The sequence below is a fragment of the Dendrobates tinctorius genome, unplaced genomic scaffold (assembly GCF_039654945.1).
Source record: "Dendrobates tinctorius isolate UK_male_01 unplaced genomic scaffold, ASM3965494v1 ptg000030l, whole genome shotgun sequence".
NCBI classification, from domain to species: domain Eukaryota; kingdom Metazoa; phylum Chordata; class Amphibia; order Anura; family Dendrobatidae; genus Dendrobates; species Dendrobates tinctorius.
This window is the reverse complement of record NW_027361698.1, coordinates 498,815-518,962: the sequence shown is the minus strand read 5'-3', so window position 1 is coordinate 518,962 and position 20,148 is coordinate 498,815. Positions and strand designations below refer to the sequence as shown.

Here is a 20,148-nt window from a genome sequence, read left to right as displayed (position 1 = left end):
TCCTGAATCCGCCCCAGAGCTCTCAGTCCCCCTACCCAGAGGGAGGACCGATTGAGCATACCTCTTTAAGTTCTCCGTCTCCCTGCCCAGAGGGAGGACCGATCGAGCATCCCCCCCATTCAAGAACTCCTCCAGCTCTGCTACATCAGCCCAGGAGGATAAGAAGAATGGACTTCGGCGCTGACTTAGGCACTGGAGTTGAGGTATGGGGTCGGGTCCTGCCCCCGGGAGAAGCGCCCCATCGCAGCCCCCTGCGCGCTCAGCATTTTCTGATGGCCCCAGAAACTTAATCCCCAGCTTTCCCGGTCTGCTAGGCCGCAATTTCAATAGCGCCCTCCACTAGCGCCGCCCCGCCCCCGGTGCCTACCGCGGGTAGGCCAAAAATTGAGCCCCCTGCTTTTCTGGCCTACTAGGCCGCAATTTGAATAACGCCGCCCACGGTATTGCTGCCGCCCCCCTCCTCTTGGCGCCTCCCGCTCCTAACGAGATGAGCAATTTTAATCTCGGGGGCCATGGCTGTTACCTCTGCTGCAGTTAACCCTTGCACGAGCAGCCGAATACCGGGCGACGCCACAGGACCACAGTTTTTCCTCCCGGGGGACATGACACCGGACCGAGGGTAAGCTGCATCTGTCCTCAGATTAAAGCTTAACCACTTTCCGGCACATTCTCTGCAGCTGCAGTCAGTCTCTGCCGTTAACCCTTTCTGGAGCGCTATGCATCTCTTAAACGAGACTAAACGGGCTGTTAAGAAATACATTACGTTTTTAACCGTGTGTACCACTTGCAAGTCTGCCCTACCCAGTGCACAATCTAATCCGTTATGCACGGCCTGTGCCCAAACTGCCCCCCGACTTGCGCTCCAACGCCCCTCGCAGCGACTGCTGACGGGCTTCCTGCGCCTTGTACCCCTGAGTGGACTGCGCCCTGTCACGGTCAGTGGAGTCTCTGAGTCTCTGACCCAGGCTATTCTCCCTCCGGGAGAACTATTTAAGTCAGGAGCCATACTCGTCCAAGGGATGGTCAGGTCTTTGAAAAAGTGGAAACATGGCGCGTTCCCCAGTCACGTTCGCGCTTCAGCATCAGCGACTCCTGTCTCTCACCTCTCCTGAGGTTTACATCGAGCATGCCTCTGAATTTGTATCAGACACGTCAGCCCCTCAAAATCCCCCAACTGATCAAGAGTCACTTGATTCTCTTATAGAATCAGTCAACAGGATTCTGTAGTTGGACGAGGAAATTATTCCCGCTCCAACACTCCGTCTCATCTATGGAACAAGTGTGTGCGCTGTTATTTACCAGCGTCCAGTAACAGGGATTGGCCACATAAGTGGCTCACTGGACAAAAGTACAGTCATGGCCAAAAGTTTTGAGAATGACACAAATATTAATTTTTACAAAGTCTACTGCTTCATTTTTTCTAATGGCAATTTGCATATACTCCAGAATGTTATAAAGAGTGATCAGCTTAACAGCAATTACTTGCAAAGTCAATATTTGCCTAGAAAATGAACTTTATCCCCCAAAACACATTTCAACATCATTGCAGCCCACCCTTAAAAGGACCAGCTAACATCGTTTCAGTGATTGCTCCATTAACACAGGTGTGGGTGTTGATGAGGACAGGGCTTGTGATCAATCTGTCATGATTAAGAATGACACCACTGGACACTTTAAAAGGAGGCTGGTGCTTGGCATCATTGTTTCTCTTTTGTTAACCATGGTTATCTCTAAAGAAACACGTGCAGTCATCATTGCACTGCACAAAAATGGCCTAACAGGGAAGAGTATCGCAGCTAGAAAGATTGCACCTCAGTCAACAATCTGTCGCATCATCAAGAACTTCAAGGAGAGAGGTTCCCTTGTTGCCAAAAAGGCTCCAGGGTGCCCAAGAAAGACCAGCAAGCGCCAGGACCGTCTCTTAAAAGTGTTTCAGCTGCGGGATCGGGCTACCAGCAGTGCAGAGCTTGCTCAGGAATGGCAGCAGGCAGGTGTGAGTGCATCTGCACGCACTGTGAGGCGGAGACTCTTGGAGCAAGGCCTGGTCTCAAGGAGGGCAGCAAAGAAGCCACTTCTCTCCAGGAAAAACTTCATGGACAGACTGATATTCTGCAAGAGGTACAGGGAGTGGACTGCTGAGGACTGATTCTCTAATGAATCCCCTTTTCGATTGTTTTGGACATCTGGAAAACGGCTTATTCGAAGAAGACCAGGTGAGCGCTACCACCAGTCTTGTCTCATGCCAACTGTCAAGCATCCTGAAACCATTCATGTGTGGGGTTGCTTCTCAGCCAAGGGAATGGGCTCTCTCTCAGTCTTGCCTAAAAACACAGCCATGAATAAAGAATGGTACCAGAATGTCCTCCAAGAGCAACTTCTCCCAACCGTCCAAGAGCAGTTTGGTGATCAACCATGCCTTTTTCAACATGATGGAGAAACTTGCCATAAAGCAAAGGTGATAATTAAATGGCTCAGGGAACAAAACAGAGATTTTGGGACCATGGCCTGGAAACTCCCCAGATCTTAATCCCATTGAGAACTTGTGGTCAATCATCAAGAGACGGGTGGACAAACAAAAACCTTCAAATTCAGACAAAATAAAAGCATTGATTTTGCAAGAATGGACTGCTATCAGTCAGGATTTGATCCAAAAGTTGATTGAGAGCATGCCAGGGAGAATTGCTGAGGTCCTGAAGAAGGGTCAACACTGCAAATATTGACTTGCTGCATTAACTCATTCTAACTGTCAATATAACCTTTTGCTACTCATAATATGATTGCAATTATATTTCTGTATGTGATAAAAACATCTGACAAACACACATAAAAACCAGAGGCCAGCAGGTCATGTGAAAATATAATATATATATGTGGACGGCACGGTGGCTCAGTGGTTAGCGCTGCAGCCTTGCAGCGCTGAGGTCCTGGGTTCAAATCCCACCAAGGACAACATCTGCAAGGAGTTTGTATGTTCTCCCCGTGTTTGCGTGGGTTTCCTCCGGGTACTCCGGTTTCCTCCCACATTCTAAAGACATACTGATAGGGAATTTAGATTGTGAGCCCCATCGGGGACAGTGATGATAATGTGTGCATACTGTAAAGCGCTGCGGAATATGTTAGCGCTATATAAAAATAAAGATTATTATTTAATAAAGATTATTTAATATTTGTGTCATTCTCAAAACTTTTGGCCATGACTGTATACTCTGGCTAAATACTCCAGACCTATTGAAAGATTGATTACAGTTCCCTCCGGTGAACCTTCCTGTACCGCGTCTTGCTTCTACAACGCTCCTATCTGTTTTCTGAGGGTGCCTCAGTCAGAAACCCCTCTGATCGTCAAAATTGACTACCTGCCGTTCGATATTTGGAAGCTTCAGGAGCGGCTCTTTCTCCGTCCTTCGTGGCAGGTTAGGTCACCAAGGCAAAGTCCTGATTATTTAATTCCTGGGCAATCTTCTCCGCAGGCAACCCCTGTCGCCAGCCAGATGATTCACGCAGCGGTCTTTGTAATAGACGCTTCTTTTGATACCGCCAATTACGCGGCTCAAGCTGCCGCTAATGCGATCTCCATTAGAAGAGCCCCAGGGCTCCGCGGCTGGTGGGCGCATGCCACATCGAAAAGTTCGTTGACTTCTCCCCCCCCCTTTCAAAAGGGTCGTCCTTTGAAGAGAGACTAGACCAGCTCATTTCTGATTTTACCAGGGGGAAGAAAGTAAATTCCTTCCTCAGTAAAAGGGGCTGTTCGCCTGTTTCGCAACCAACAGCCGACACGTTTTCAATCTTTCGCATCATACGGACCTAACCGTTCTTGGAAACCCAGGCCTAGGGATTCTGGATCTGGGGGAGCCAGATCTCATAGATCTACCCAATGACGGCAATTGGGTCAGGAGGCTGGTGTTCTTCGTATACAATATAGAATTTCTTCTCCCCCTTCAACCTGGGGGTTTTACTTTCCTTTTCCCCCAAGAGAAAGACAAGAGTCTTCCTTCGGGCTGTTCAGGCTCTGCTAAAGGACGGAGTCATCATTCCGGTCCCCCTTCACGAAAGGTTTAGGATTTTTTATTCAGACCTTTTTTTGTGGTTCCAAAAGAGGACGGGATGATGCGACCCATTCTGGATCTGAAATTCTTAGATCAGTTTCTCAAAGTACGGTGATTCCGAATGGAAGCTCTCCCATCAGTTGTCGCTTCTATGGGAAAGGGGAGAGTTCCTAGCATCCACCGACATCAAGGACGCTTACCTTCACGTTCCGATCTGCCCGTCCCTTCAGGAGTTCCTGCGTTTTGCAACTCACGAGAAACACTTCCCGTTCTTGGCTTGTCCTTCAGACTTGCAACCGCTCCCAGGGTTTTTACCAAGGTCATGGCGGCTGTCATGGCCAGTCCTCACTATCCAAGAGTGGTAGTGTTACCGTATCTGGACACCCTGCTCATCAAGGGTCCGTCCCTTCCAGCCCGTGAGGAATCTGTGGATAACAGTAGATACACTTTCACACCTAAGTTGGAAGACTGTGAAAGGTCTTTCCCAGGACCGGCTCACACTTCCCGTGAGTTCACCACCCTCCCTCAGGAGAGACCCAAGCCTTACATCAAGCAGTGTGGTCTCTTTTTCGACCAGTTTCTCACTCCTTCTGTTTCACCATGGGAGTTCTCGGAAGGATGGTGACAGAGATAGAAGCAGTTCCGTTTTCAGTGGTACATGAGGTATTAGCACAAATATGCTCCCCACCCAGGGACTGCTTTAGGACGTCCCACGGTCTGTGTCCCCCAATGAGGCGTAGGAGAAATAGGGATTTGTGTACTCACCTTAAAATCCTTTTCTCCGAGCCAATCATTGGGGGACACAGCACCCACCCTGTTTGGCCTATTGGCTCACTGTAGCATTTTTAGGTTTTGACAGAGTTATGATTGTCATTCGTTTAATATTCCTACTACTTTTTTCACCGAACTGGGGAATTCCCAGCCAGCGAGAGGGTGTATAATGCAGGTGAGGAGTTAACTTTTTTCTGTGTTTACTTAGTGTCCTCCTAGTGGCAAGCAGCATGACACCCACGGTCTCTGTGTCCCCCAGTGATTGGCTCTGAGAAAAGGATTTTACGGTGAGTACACAAAAATCCCTATTTCACACATCAGTTATTTGCCATCAGTCGCAATCCGTCGTTTTGTGAAAAAAAAACAGATCCAGCAACTAATACTGCTGGATCCGTTTTATTTTTCTCATATACTTGTATTAGCGATGGATGGCCTCACGTTTCATCCGTCGTTTGACGGATCTGTCCGAAATTTTGTGTCCGTCGGCCGGATACAATGGACATAGGAACATTTTTTGTCTACGTTGAAAAGTCGGACAGCGACGGATCCAGCACCATCCGTCGCTGGCTATAATGGAAGCCTATGGGTGCAGGATCTGTCGCTGTCCGTCAAAAGACGGATCCGTCGCCGGATTCCTTTTCTTGCAACTGAGCGTGCCCAGAATCATTTCTATTCCTTTAATTAAACCCTGAAAGCCATTCTGGCACATAACCAATCAATCTCTCTTTCTCTCAGCACAACGGACAAAGTTTACCTCAGGCTACAGCTGCTGCAACGGATCCGTCAAAAAAAACAAACTGATCCGTCGCATCAGTTTTTCACAATCTGCGGCCAACATGGATCAGAGCCTGACTGCATGTTTGCAGCTAGGTATAATTTGTTTTTTTCTGAACACTCTGGTGTTTCATAGAAAACATAGTTTGGCTATCTGGCCAGGGATTGTAGGATGAAGCCTGATAAGTCCAGCACCGTTCCCCTGCTGGCTTTTCACCACTTCCTCCAGTTCACTGACAGGTCTATGCCTATTTACAAACATCGGAGAGACCAGAGAGAGAGAGAGAATCCTGTCCGAGCCAGCACAGGCATGTAGGAGCCAGCGTAGGCATGTAGGAGCCAGCGTAGGCATGTCCGAGCCAGTGTAGGCATATCGGAGCGTCTCACGTTTTCTAACAACTGATCGGAGAGGGTGCCCGTGGTTTTGACTGTCACTTATCCTGTGGAAAATCCATCAGTTTTAAGAGACAGTATATCCCTTTAGCAGCCACAGTGTAGTCTCAATTGATGCCCAATGCATTGATGGGTTGCAATAACACAATATAACATTTCTCATACTTGTGACTAATCTGATTCTCCACTTTCCTTGTGTTTCATTGTCTCATGTCAATGTTAGAGTGATGTTCACTAGCTCCCATACACATTAGACTGTTGGTCGAACCATTCGATAGCTGCTAGTTCAGCCAACGTTGGCCTAATGTAAAATTCTTGTATCCTTTGTTTTGTGAAATATCTGAATGTTTGGCTGAAATTATTGATCACTTCCTTTTTATATTAATGCTGTGGTTTCATACAATGCTGCACATTGCCCAGCTGCAGGCTGACATTCGGAATACTGATCTGCTGGGTAATCCATAGACAGGAGTTCATTCACTAGCATTGTGCTCTCTGTATACTGGAGGTTACACTGTGCCTAAGACAGTTATGTTTCTTTTTTTTTTCCCTTCCAGGAGTTGTAAACAGATGTGTATATAGCACATCAAAGGCGGCAGTCATTGGTCTAACCAAGTCTGTCGCTGCAGATTTTATTGAGCAAGGAATCCGGTGTAACTGCATATGTCCAGGTAAGTGAATTTGTGTGAAATATAAAGGGTTAACAATAGCATATCTCTTTCAATTCATCTCTCTGCATTATCTCCCTTTCCCATGTGGTGTACTGAAGCCTGAGTTGTAGGATCAGCCTTAATGTCTTGCATCAAAAAACGCATTGTAATGTCTGGACTGTTTGTTTCCTTGCTGCCATGACCTACAATGGCTGTGCAAAGATCCAAAACCTAACTATGGGTTAATGAAATTTCTGCAACTTTCTAATATGCTTTGTGAATGAATTCACCTTTTTCAAGATCTTTGCTTGATGTCTGTAACTGTAAATTGAAGTTCGATTTATTAATACAGCCTAATATTTGTATGGTATGAATTTAAACTAGACCGTCTTAAAATATGCAAAATTGTTCATAGCGGCTCATACTGGGTGATTGCCCTGGCACTGGCTCATACTGGATGTTTGCCCTGGCTCATATTGGGTGTTTGCCCTGGCACTGGCTCATACTGGGTGTTTGCCCTGGCACTGGCTTATGCTGGGTGATTGCACTGGCTCATACTGGGTGATTGCCCTGGCACTGTCTCATGCTGGGTGTTTGTCCTGTCTCATATTGGGTGTTTGCCCTGGCACTGGCTCATACTGGGTGTTTGTACTGGTACTGGCTTATACTGGGCGATTGCCCTGGCACTGGCTCATACTGGGTGTTTGCCCTGGCTTTGGCTCAAACTGGGTGATTGTTCTGGCACTGGCTCATACTGGGTGATTGCCCTGGCACTGGGTCATAGTGGGTATTTTCCTGGCTCATACTGGGTGTTTGCCCTGGCACTGGCTCATACTGGGTGTTTGTCCTGGCTCATATTGGGTGTTTGCCCTGGCATTGGCTCATACTGGGTGATTGCCCTGGCACTGGCTCATACTGGGTGTTTGCCCTGGCTTTGGCTCAAACTGGGTGATTGTTCTGGCACTGGCTCATACTGGGTGATTGCCCTGGCACTGGGTCATACTGGGTATTTTCCTGGCTCATACTGGGTGTTTGCCCTGTCACTGGCTCATACTGGGTGTTTGCACTGGCTTATAAAGGGTGATTGCACTAGCTCATACTGGGTGATTGCCCTGGCACTGGATCATGCTGGGTGATTGTTCTGGCACTGGCTCATACTGGATGTTTTCCCTGGCACTGGCTCATACTGGGTGTATGTCCTGGCTCATACTGGGTGTTTGCCTTGGCACTGGCTTATTCTGGGTGATTGCACTGGCTCCTACTGGGTGATTGCCCTGACACTGCCTCATACTGGGTGTTTGTCCTGGCTCATATTGGGTGTTTGCCCTGGCACTGGCTCATACTGGGTGTTTGCCCTGGCATTGGCTCATACTTAATGATTGCCCTGGCACTGGCTCATACAGGGTGTTTGCCCTGGCATTGGCTCATACTGGGTGATTGTTCTGGCACTGGCTCATACTGTGTGTTTTCCCTGGCATTGGCTCATGCTGGGTGATTGTTCTGGCACTGGCTCATACTGGGTGATTGTTCTGGCACTGGCTCATACTGGGTGATTGCCCTGGCTCATATTGGGTGTTTGCCCTGGCTTTGGCTTATACTGGATGATTGCACTGGCTCATACTGGGTGATTGCCCTGGCATTGGCTCATACTGGATGATTGTTCTGGCATTGGCTCATACTGGATGATTGTTCTGGCATTGGCTCATACTGGATGATTGTTCTGGCATTGGCTTATACTCAGTGTTTGCCCTGGCACATCACTAGACACTGTTAAGTTCATACCACCTATTGGTTGACTGCAAGGAGTTTACGTTCTCCTCGTGTTTTCGTGGGTTTCCTCTGGGTTCTCCAGTTTCCTACCATAACCTTAAGACACATCTAGAATGTGAGCCCCAGAAGGGTCAGTGATGATCATGGCTTTAAAGTGCTGTGGAGTTAATGGTGTTATATAAATGAATAAAATAAATTAAAGATTTAGAACTCCCATAGCAGATAATGGAGAGAGACTGAGCATCCGACATCTTTCCACTCGCCAGTGACCGGATTTCGTCTGGAACAGAGGTTTGGAGGACCCCCATTTTGGAGATGTACCTATTAGACATAATCAGCATAATCTATAGCTTGTCCATAAATATATTTCTTGAGACAATTATGTTTTATATACATAACGCTGATGAATGTCTAGAAAAGGCATTTAGTGTGTACAAATTGGGCAGCCCCAATATTTCCTGTTTTGAAATAAAAAGCTCTGTTTTCACTTATTTGTGGGGGCAAATATGAGCCGTGTACATCCCCTGAAGCGTCTACAGAAAAATCCACCAATCACTTTGAGCTAGTACTTATTGTTTAGCTTCCATGGATTATTTCACTTTATAGAGTTGCTACAGATTACTGTAAGATAATTTAAGCTAATCACACCTAATATCATGGTGGTATACTTGTTATTTCTCTTGCCTACATTACATTGACATGGTTCAAACATGCTGTAAAATCTAAGCTATATTTAGGAACTGTGGATACCCCATCATTGAGAGAGAGGATCCAAGCCAGGCCAAACCCTGAACAGGTACGAATGTGAAATATGCTATTATTTCTCATTGAATTGATTGTATTTGTAGATATTTTACCATTTTCCTGTGATTTGTCTAGGCTTTAAAGGACTTCCTTGCAAGACAAAAGACTGGCAGAATGGCCACAGCAGAAGAAGTTGCCCATCTGTGTGTGTACCTGGCATCTGATGAAGTAAGTTGTCTAGTGAGGGTTCCAAACCTACACAGTTGTGTCATATCATCAAGAAAAGCAATTGAAATCCCCTTATTCCTATGGCCTCATCTGCCCAACCTCTTTCAATAAATGTTTGGAGGTGACCTAAAGTGATTTCCTGCTTGTGTCCAAAATGGGTTGTAGGAGAAGTGGGGCGTACCAGTCTCTAGCACTGTGAATACTGGGCTACATCTCTCAATTGCATCTGTGTCCTGCAGTACTTTGCTGGTTTTGAGGGACATAGAAAGTTACGGATCACACAGGAGATGGGGATGTCGACTTCACTCACCTCTGGGAAGGGGAGAGAAGGATCAAGCAAGGATCGGCACTCTGGCGCCATTACTCTCCCCAGGTCAGTCAGGGAACTGCACCGAGGGCAAATAGTTGCCAGAAAGGCTTCCCTCATAAGTACGAATTATTGAGGCGCTCTCAGTGAGGGGGATATACATCACCAGTCCAGGCTGGGGATATATATATATATATAAACCTCCCGGCTGTCACTATCAGGGCTCCTCACTAACACAGTACTGTATGCTGCCACCAGTTCCTCGTTCGATATAAGCCCCGTCCGACAGCAGGCTTATATCAGGTCAGAAACCAACCTGGGTAGCGTATAATAACCAACGGAGCATGCGGACATGGGGATTCGTGTATCGAAATAAAAGAGCAGCCCAATATTAATTTTATATTTAATTGCTAAAAGGCGCACTAGAAATATACAGGTTTATATTTACAAGGACAGATATGCAAGTGTATAGTCAAGATTGTAGAACAAGGGTAGGCTATAGATAGATTGCAATTACCGAGTTATATAGCATGTGACCACAGCGAGGCACTGATGGATCACAGGTCCAAATTTTAGTTACCTGATTCCCCTGGCCGCGTCAGGTAACAGGCCTCCGGCCAGTAGAAGATCCCGGTTTAAAATGAGCTGCTTAATATTCTCTAGGCTGCTCCCTCCTACACTCTGCACCTGGGCTTGGCACCCTCCCTCCTCCCCTTATCTGAGTATGGTTTTCCAGGCAGAACCGTGGATGGCCCATAACTTTTTGCCCAAAGGTCCAAATAAGACGGTAGTAATGCCACTGTATTCTGCTAGATTTTATCTGTGCAGGGAGACCAAATACGGCTACCATATTTAATTCCTGGTAGCTATGCTTTATAACTCCATAACGCAGGGTTCCGGAGGTGGTTCAATGGTATGGGCTTGTGGGGAAAAGAATGCCGATTCTGATTATGTGCTTAGCTAGGCGCAGAGATATTAAATTCTTTTATTCTAGGTCATTTTCTAGATTCCATATCTCAGAGCCTTGCAGTGGTTAGCCTGGGATCTGTTGTGCCACGATGGCAGCCAGAGTCAAACAAAGGAAGCCAGTTGGCTTGTAGCTGTGTGGGGAGGAGGACTCCCAGACAGTGACCGGGCCGGTACCCAGGGGACCGCCATCAGGGTTCCTGAGGGAACAATACTGGGAGAACAGTAAAGGGAGAGACATGACCGAAGTTGTCAGGGAAACAGGGGGCGGGGCGAGGATAAAAGGAGCAGGGGGTGCGCTGAGTTGGCAGTTGGGAGCGAGTGTGACAGGAGGCAGGAAGCCGGGTGACTGGAGGGGACACCAACAGGAGCCTGTGAGGAGGAGACTGCGCACTCACCAACAAGTGAGATGTGAGGGACTTGTACCGGATGCCGCTTCCCGCCCACTTTCTCAGAGAACCACGCCCGCCGCTCCTCTCCCTGGTGGAAGAGATTCTGTACCTCAGGTCGCAGCTGTGACGACACATAAAACGGCCACAGAGGCCTGGACACTTCCCCCGGCCTTCTCCCACCGCAGCGACCCCGTCATCACCGGCCTCAGGGGACACTGTTTTGCCTTAGGTGATGTTAGAGGCGCATGTCCCGGTTACGGAGGGACCTTTAGCGGAGGACAGCCATCGGCCATTTGGAGGAACTGCGTCATTACCGCGCCCCACCAGCATCGCTTTCTTCAGGGCCTGTTGCGCCCCACCGGCATCGCTTTCTTCAGGGCCTGTTGCGCCCCACCGGCATCACTTCTTCAGGGCCTGTTGCGCCCCACCGGCATCGTTTCTTCAGGGCCTGTTGCGCCCACCGGCATCACTTCTTCAGGGCCTGTTGCGCCCCACCGGCATCGTTTCTTCAGGGCCTGCTGTGCCCCACCGGCATCGTTTCTTCAGGGCCTGTCGAGCCTAAACCTTCCCGGAATATCGAGGCGTCAAGGCCGCCACATCAACGTACTCTAAGCGGCCGCATCTGCGATCCCGAGTGACGCATGGAGGGATAAGTGGACTATAGCAATAGGTACCATAGTTTGGCCATATTCCGGCCTTCGACACCTGGACTAGCCGGGTTACTTCCAGTTACTGAGAAAAGTATTGTTTATTTTATTGAGTCCCTGCGAAGACAGAGTTGTGTTACTCCTTTTTGCCTGTTCGGCATAGCCCTAGTGGCTCCAGTTTATAAAAGTTTAATTTACAAGTCATACCCTGTCTCGTGTCTCGTCACTGCATCCTGAGGACCTGCTCGACCCTACACTTGGCGTAGTCGGCAGGATGCAGTCTCCAAGCGCGAACAGTGGTGCCCCCGACCCAGGCGGAGCAGTTGGCTCTACAAATAATGAGGGTCCCCACTCCAGCATTTCATTTGGGGCCATGCTGAACAACCTGCCTAGATTTTCCGGCTCCAGTACTATGTTATGGAGCTGGACAGAGCGGATGCGGGGGCTCTTTCGGATGCACCCAATGACCCCTTATCTGGAAGCCGAGGTGGCCCTCATGGCACTGGACGGGGAGGTGCGGAGGTCAGTGATGTTGAAACCTCCGGGGCACCGCAACACTTTTGAAAAAGTGTTACAGATAGTAGAGCAGACCCATGGGGACCCTACTAATGTGGGAGAGTTAAGAACCCGTTTGGTTAGTCGGATGCAAGTAGAGGGGGAGACGATCACAGAGTATATGAATGTCCTCCAAGAATTGCATACGGCTATTGAAAGAAAGGACGGGGTAGGGGTAGGACCTGTCGACATTACCCTACGTGACCTATTGGTGACTGGTTTGTGGGATCCGTTAGTCAAACAGGCACTGCGGGAGCAGATCAGAATGAATCCACGAATAGACTTTTCAGAGGTGGGAAGTCAGGCACGTGCTTCAGAGCAGGAGCAGGGGATGGCGGTCTCCGTGGGGAAAATCCGAGGTGTGGAGGCCTCCGCGAATGCAGTCGAGGAGCCTCAGTGGGTGGAGGAGATGAAGCAAGAGCTGAAAAATATTAAGGGCGAGTTGGCTGAAGTAAAACGAAGAACCGGGACTAGACGACCTAGCTTTAATCCTAACTCCTGGGGATCCCGCTCCCCGCGGGGTGGTCAGCCTACACAGGCTCGGTGTTTTGAATGTGAAGAACCGGGCCACTTCGCCCGAGAGTGTCCGCGGCGTGGGAGATACCCACCCCGGCGGCCATTAAACTAAAGGGCTCCGGGCTGGGGGGACGCCGCTCGGAGCTAAAAACCACAACTAGGGGTGGTGGAAGTCCCGAAGATTTGGTAGCAAAGTGTCCGGTGGAGGGCCGGGCCGTCCAGTGTCTGGTAGATACGGGGTCACAAGTGACCACCATGCCTGCCACGTACTTTCAACAAAACTTCGCGGAGGCAGCAAGACCTCAGTGGGGGCCCATGATTAGATTAATAGCCGCCAATCAATTGCCGGTTGCCGGGGTGGTGTGGGTGCAGGTGACATGCGGTAAATCCCTTGGTCGCAGAGGGGTGGTGCTAACTCAAGGAGAAGCTGATCAACGGCACCCCGTCACCCTAGGCATGAACATTTTACGAGAGTTCGGCAACTTACTACTAAATTATCCCACACAGAAGATTCTGAAGCAGTGGGGTTCTCGCACAGCCCAGGGACAGGTATTCCAGCAGCTGATGCGAGGTGCGCGGGTGCAACAGGACTGTCAGGAGGACGAGGCTCTAGGCAAGGTCATCGCGTCAGCAGCTCCCCTGCTTGTGCTACCTCCTGGACAGACAGTGGTGGCCCTGCCGATTCGGGCCCAGGTACCTTTGGAGGGCGTGGAGTTGCAGGTGGAGCCGTGTCCCACAGAGCGCTTACCCCCTGGCATACTGGTGGCCCGTTCCCTCGCTACGGTGCAAAAAGGAACCGTCCTGGTTCGCTGAGTTAACCTTGAAGACCGAGACACCGTTCTGAAAGCACTGACTGTACTGGCCAAACTAGAAGAGGTGCTGCCAGCTCCTGCGGTTCAATTACGAGTACACCCCGAGGATCCTTGGGAAGTAACAATACGAACCTTACAGGCCCACGAAGTCTCGGCAGAAGAAAAGGGCCAAAATATTTTGGAGCAGATGCGGGCTGAGCTTTCTGGATTAACTGCAGCCCAACTCTCACAGATAAAAACATTGGACAGTACCAAAAAGTATTTGCTAGCCATGAGGACGATTTTGGGTGTACCACCGCCATCACTCATGAAATCCCCACAGCAGGAGCGGCCCCTATCCAGGAACGATATCGACAGATTCCGCCACAACTCTATCAGGAGGTGAAAACTTTGCTGGCCCAAATGCTGCGAAAAGGGGTAATACAGGAAAGTCAAAGCCCCTGGGCGGCCCCAATCGTGTTGGTCCTGAAGAAAGATGGTACACTACGATTCTGTGTGGATTATCGTAAACTGAATGCTTGCACTATTAAAGATTCATACCCACTACCCCGCATAGAAGAATCCCTGTCTGCCTTGGGGAAGGCAACATATTTCTCAGCCCTGGACTTGGCCAGTGGGTAATGGCAGGTGCCCATATCAGAAGAAGATAGAGCCAAGACGGTGTTTATATTGCCCATGGGACTGTTTGAGTTTAATCGGATGCCGTTTGGGCTGGCCAACGCTCCCGGGACCTTTCAGCGATTGATGGAGCGGTGTCTGGGAGATCTCAATTTTGAGGCCACGTTGATCTATCTGGACGACATCATCGTCTATGCCGCCACCTTCAAGGACCACCTGAAGCGGTTGGGACAGTTACTCAGCCGGTTGCAAAAGTACGGGTTGAAGGTGAAGCCTCAGAAGTGTCACCTATTTCACTCTCAGATTGAGTATCTGGGTCATGTCGTTTCGGCAGAAGGTGTGAGGCCATCCTGGGAGAAGGTTGCTGCTATCTAGGAATGGCCTACCCCCGAGACGGTGAAAGATGTGCGGGCATTTCTGGGGTTAGCCGTATATTACCGTCGTTTCGTGAAGAATTTTGCATGTCGAGCTCGAGCCCTGCACGACCTGCTAAAGGGGGCTCCCGCTGGGGCCAATGGGCGAAAAATCCAGTGGCAACACCCTCAGGAAGAGGCCTTCCGAGACCTCAAGGCTGCGCTCTCGGATGCCCCAGTGTTGATTTACGCGGATTTCTCACAATCGTTCATCTTGCACACTGACGGGAGTCTTCACGGGTTGGGGGCTGTATTGTCACAGGTTCAAGATGGCCGGGAGAGGGTGATCGCATATGGAAGCCGCTCACTCCATGACTCCAAGCGTAACCCTGACAATTGCAGCTCCTTTAAACTTGAGCTCCTCGCAATGGTGTGGGCCATGACGGAGAGATTCGCAGAGTACCTAGCGGGCTCCGAGGTGGTGGTGCGAACTGACAACAATCCGCTGGCTCATTTGGAAATCGCTAAACTGGGGGCTCTGGAACAGCGATGGCTGGCCCGGATGGCGAAGTACAATTATAAGATTATCTGCAAAAGAGGGGCCGAGAATGTCCATGCAGACGCCCTCTCCAGGATTCGACATACAACTCCAGGACGGAATTGAGACGAAGAATTAGAAGGAGAGGAAAAACCGTTCGCTCTCACTGCTGCCGTGCTCACAACGGACAATTAAAAAAAAAAAATCTTGCTCTGAGACCCCAAAGGGCATACTGGAACAATCCCGGGATAAGTGGATACAACAGCAACAAGAAGACGAAGACGTTGGCCTCCTCAGAGCGTGGGTCGCCGCTGGGCAATTACCCACTGACCCTCAATGACAAAACTTGACTCAAGACCTGTTGCTTATGCTGCGACAATGGGAGAGGTTGGTTATCCGAAAGGGACTATTGTATCATAAAATAACATCACAAACAACCTCAATGACGGTTTGGCAGGTGGTTACACCAGGAGCCCAACTTCACGTATCTGCTTGGGAGGCTCACGAAAAAGGGGCCCACTTCGGGAAAAAAAAAACTCTGCAATGGTTGCAACAGAAAGCTTACCACACGCGCTTGCCAGCTGTTGTGGACGAAATTTGCCGGACCTGCCGCTTATGCGAGTTAGCCAAACCACCCGCTCAGCGAGCCGCAACACAGACTATTGTGACTTCAGTGCCCCTTGAGCTCCTGACGGTGGATTATCTGACCATTGGGCCCACATTTCAGGGATACGAACACTGTCTCATCATGGTAGATCATTTCACCAAGTTCGCTGTGGTCACCCCCACTCGGGATCAGACCGCAGAGTCAGCCGCCTCCGCAAATTGTAGAAACTTTATACAAGTATACGGCTGTCCTCAACGAATACATTCTGATCAGGGAGCATGTTTTTTGGGAAAAGTCATGGAAGAACTACACCACCTCTATGGAATTGAAAAATCCCGGACCACACCGTATCTCCCGCAAGGGAATGGGGCTTGTGAACTATTTAATCGGACACTGATTCAGATGTTGCGCACTCTGGAGAGTGACAAGAAAGCCCGTTGGCCCGAATATGTTTCTGAATTAGTTTGGGTCTATAACAATAGGGTACATCGAGTGACTGGCTATACCCCTTACTCCCTGTTGTTCGGACGAGAAGGTAAAGGGATCACGAAGGTGGAGTTGGACCCCGAAGAGCCTCAGCCCTGGACTGGAGTGTTGTCTTGGGTCCGAAATCATCGCCACCGGCTGCAAACTCTTCACCGAATTGTACACACAAAGCTCCGAGACTGGGAGCACCCAGGGAAGAATGCAACCCCACCTCCTCACCTTCAAAGTGGGGACCGGGTGAGGTACTAGATCAACGCCCCCAGAACAAACTAGAGCCGCGTTGGGAAGAAAGTCCTTACCGGTCTTACGCCGTGTCCATCCAGACGGACCGGTGTACGAAATATGACCCGAGGATGAAACACTGCCCACTCGTATTGTGCATCGTAACCTGTTACGCCCGTGAACTTCCTCCGACCCGAGGCAACCGGAGTCTGCCCCGTCGACATCCGAACCGTCTTCTGTATGTTGGGACCCGGACGACGACGACGAGGATTGTCTTCCAGGACACAGAGGCCCTCCACTCAGTAATGGGTCATCTGACACAATTAGCCTGCCCGCACCAATCAGCCCACCGGTGTCCACCACCCCAGACGACTCTACCCCAGTTGAACTTAGACGCTTCGAGCGGTCAACAGCCGGCAAACCCCCTGAACGATATGAACAAGATCAATTCATATGGCAACAAACATTGAAACCCCTACAGACTGATCTCAATAAACTAAGGCCCTCGCCCGAGGACTGACGAGCTTACAGGGTGGGGGAATGTGGGGAGGAGGACTCCCAGACAGTGACCGGGCCGGTACCCAGGGGACCGCCATCAGGGTTCCTGAGGGAAAAAGACTGGGAGAACAGTAAAGGGAGAGACATGACTGAAGTTGTCAGGGAAACAGGGGGCGGGGCGAGGATAAAAGGCGCAGGGGGCGCGCTGAGTTGGGAGCGAGTGTGACAGGAGGCAGGAAGCCGGGTGACTGGAGGGGACACCGACAGGAGCCTGTGAGGAGGAGACTGCGCACTCACCGACAAGTGAGACGTGAGGGACTTGTACCGGAGGCCGCTTCCCGCCCACTTTCTCAGAGAACCTTCCCCGCCCTGGTGGAAGAGATCCTGTACCTCAGGTTGCAGCTGTGACGACACATAAAACGGCCACAGAGGCCTGGACACTCCCCCCCAACCCCCCCCCCCCGCCCGGCCTTCTCCCACCGCGGCGACCCCGTCATCACCGGCCTCAGGGGATGCTGCTTTGCCTTAAGCGATGTTAGAGGCGCATGTCCCGGTTATGGAGAGACCCTTAGCGGAGGACAGCCACCGGCCATTTGGGGGAACTGCGTCATTACGTGCCCCACCAGCATCGTTTCTTCAGGGCCTGTTGTGACCCAACAGCATCGTTTCTTCAGGGCCTGTTGCGCCCCACCGGCATCGTTTCTTCAGGGCCTGTTGCGCCACACCGGCATAGTTTCTTCAGGGCCTGTTGCGCCACACCGGCATAGTTTCTTCAGGGCCTGTTGCGCCACACCGGCATAGTTTCTTCAGGGCCTGTTGCGCCCCACCGGCATCACTTCTTCAGGGCCTGTTGCGCCCCACCGGTATCACTTCTTCAGGGCCTGCTGTGCCCCACCGGCATCGTTTCTTCAGGGCCTGTAGCACCCCACCGACATCGTTTCTTCAGGGCCTGTCGAGCTTAAACCTTCCCGGAATATCGAGGCGGCAAGGCCGCCGCATCAACGTACTCTAAGCGGCCGCATCTGCGATCCCGAGTGACGCATGGAGGAATAAGTGGACTATAGCAATAGGTACCATAGTTTGGCCATATTCCGGCCTTCGACACCTGGACTAGCCGGGTTACTTCCAGTTACTGAGAAAAGTATTGTTTATTTTATTGAGTCCCTGCGAGGACAGAGTTGTGTTACTCCTTTTTGCCTGTTCGGCATAGCCCTAGTGGCTCCAGTTTATAAAAGTTTAATTTACAAGTCATACCCTGTCTCGTGTCTCGTCACTGCTTCCTGAGGACCTGCTCGACCCTACAGCTGCACAAGAGTTCACATCCCTGTGATAGTTGCTGGACACAGGGTCTATGTCCCCTCTGGAGAGAATTTCAAAAGCCTGGTTGCTTGGGCTAATTAAAGAAAAACAATGAATGGTCTTGTGGAATCCCAAGGGTGGGGGTTGAATTTGGCAGCCCACATTCTGGGCTAAAATGTATCTGACAAGCCTTCCATCAGATATCAAAATGATATCAATTAGATATCATTTTCCATATATCTCACATAGAAACAGCTGTTTTTTGGGGAAAGCATGGCTCTGCCCTAATATTGGAGGGGCAATGGACTACTCTTTCTGGGGATATTGGAGCCATGTTGTTACTACTCTTTCTGGGGGTATTGGAGCCATGTTGTTTTAGGGCAGTATGTGAATGCATCACTGGATTGTATGTTATGTACGTACAGTTGAGTGTATTCTGATCCTTGACTTGATCACCAGAATTCCGTATTTTTAAGTAGCGCTGTAAAAAATATTGATATTTATGTTTTGTATTCTTTCGTTATATAATTCTTCGTATCTAATTTTTTTTCTCCTTGTCTTTTCTAGTCTGCTTATGTTACTGGTAACGCACACATCATCGATGGCGGTTGGAGTCTGTAAATCAAGTGACTTAAATTTTCTGACAGATGAACCATTTCACCAAAAATCAATGGAAATCAAGCACAACAGTTGATGTTGTACAGGGTCACTTTTCATGAGCCCAAATAGTTTTGATGTCTTTGTTTCACAAGTGATGATGTTTGGGTTTTGTTTTTTTTACTTGGATTAGCTTGTACAGTCTTGCTGAAAAGCTCCAATGCATTATAAATCTGAATATGAGCAATGAGGTGACATTTTTTGCAGGTATATAAAGGACCTGAATCCTTGGACTAAAGCTGTTTTCACATAGCGTTTGCTACTACGTTCAGTGGCTTTGTTGGGGCTTACGTCTGAACACACATTGTGTAATTGTCTAGAATGATGCAGACTAAGTCACTATGTACTCTGTCATGCGACATAGTTGACTATGTCTTGTTGCCCACCTCAACCAGGCGTATACAGCCGAAAAAGATGCACGACCAAGTACATAGTGACTCCGTCTGTATCATTCTAGTCAATGGCCACGCTGGCGTATATGTCCAAATCCTGTTTTGCGGGGTTCTGAAAGGGGTAATTGAACGTCGTTGCGAACATTACGTGAACCCAGTCTTACACATGTGTCTTCCCATAGAACACTTACTGCTAATATCTCATTTCTGAATAAATGTAGAATTGGCAAACAGAGCACACAATAGGGTGAGGCACTATGGAGGGGGAATAGGAGAGTTCTGGTTGCGTCCACCTGGAGGAGTGGTGACAGACACAACTCCTACGCCGGCTTCAAGAAAAACATCTGCTGCCCCATGACGGGTGGATAAGTCCTCCAGGAGATGTTCGATCCAACACGTGAGGTGGGCTGCGCTGCTGAAGTTAATTAATTCTTCAAGAATGATTTATTCACAATGCATTTCAACGGCGTACTGGCTTCTTTATCAAGTGAAAAAAATATCATTTTGTACTAAAAAGTTGACATTTTATTGATAAGGTCATTTGGAAATTTAGTCAATATTATTTTACAAAAATAATGTAACAAGACCATGTAATGTAATGTGATTAGAGACAAAATAAAACAATTACTTTTACCTTAGACTCTCTTTAAGGAGAAGGAAAGAAATCAGTCAGCCCAAACAGACCGGTGAGTAAAACACACAACCTTGCACGGGATGTAGCTCCAACAAAAATCACATTTTTAGTGATCTAATATCTGCCTTTGTTGGGGAGAAACTGAAGTCTATTAAAATGTGTTGATTAGGGGTCTGGCAGCACCCTTGGTGGGGCCAAGAGGCTCAGTGCACCATTTTTCCCACTGGTTTTACATGCCGCTGCCTCCTTCCCTTTCAGTTTGGGCCAACAGACTTC

General features: G+C 49.2%; 1 protein-coding gene across 3 annotated transcripts in view; it reads left to right on the top strand.

Moving 5' to 3' along the window:
* Window positions 1–19,871, top strand: part of BDH2 (3-hydroxybutyrate dehydrogenase 2) — an 80,179-nt gene extending 60,308 nt beyond the window's left edge. For all 3 annotated transcript variants that reach the window (XM_073571790.1, XM_073571791.1, XM_073571789.1), the window contains exons 7-10: window positions 6,539–6,652; window positions 9,139–9,197; window positions 9,281–9,373; window positions 18,757–19,871. In XM_073571790.1, coding sequence (XP_073427891.1) covers window positions 6,539–6,652; window positions 9,139–9,197; window positions 9,281–9,373; window positions 18,757–18,810 — 320 coding nt within the window. In that variant the 3' untranslated portion in view covers window positions 18,811–19,871. The remainder of the gene's footprint in view (window positions 1–6,538; window positions 6,653–9,138; window positions 9,198–9,280; window positions 9,374–18,756) is intronic.
* Window positions 19,872–20,148: the final 277 nt, after the last annotated feature.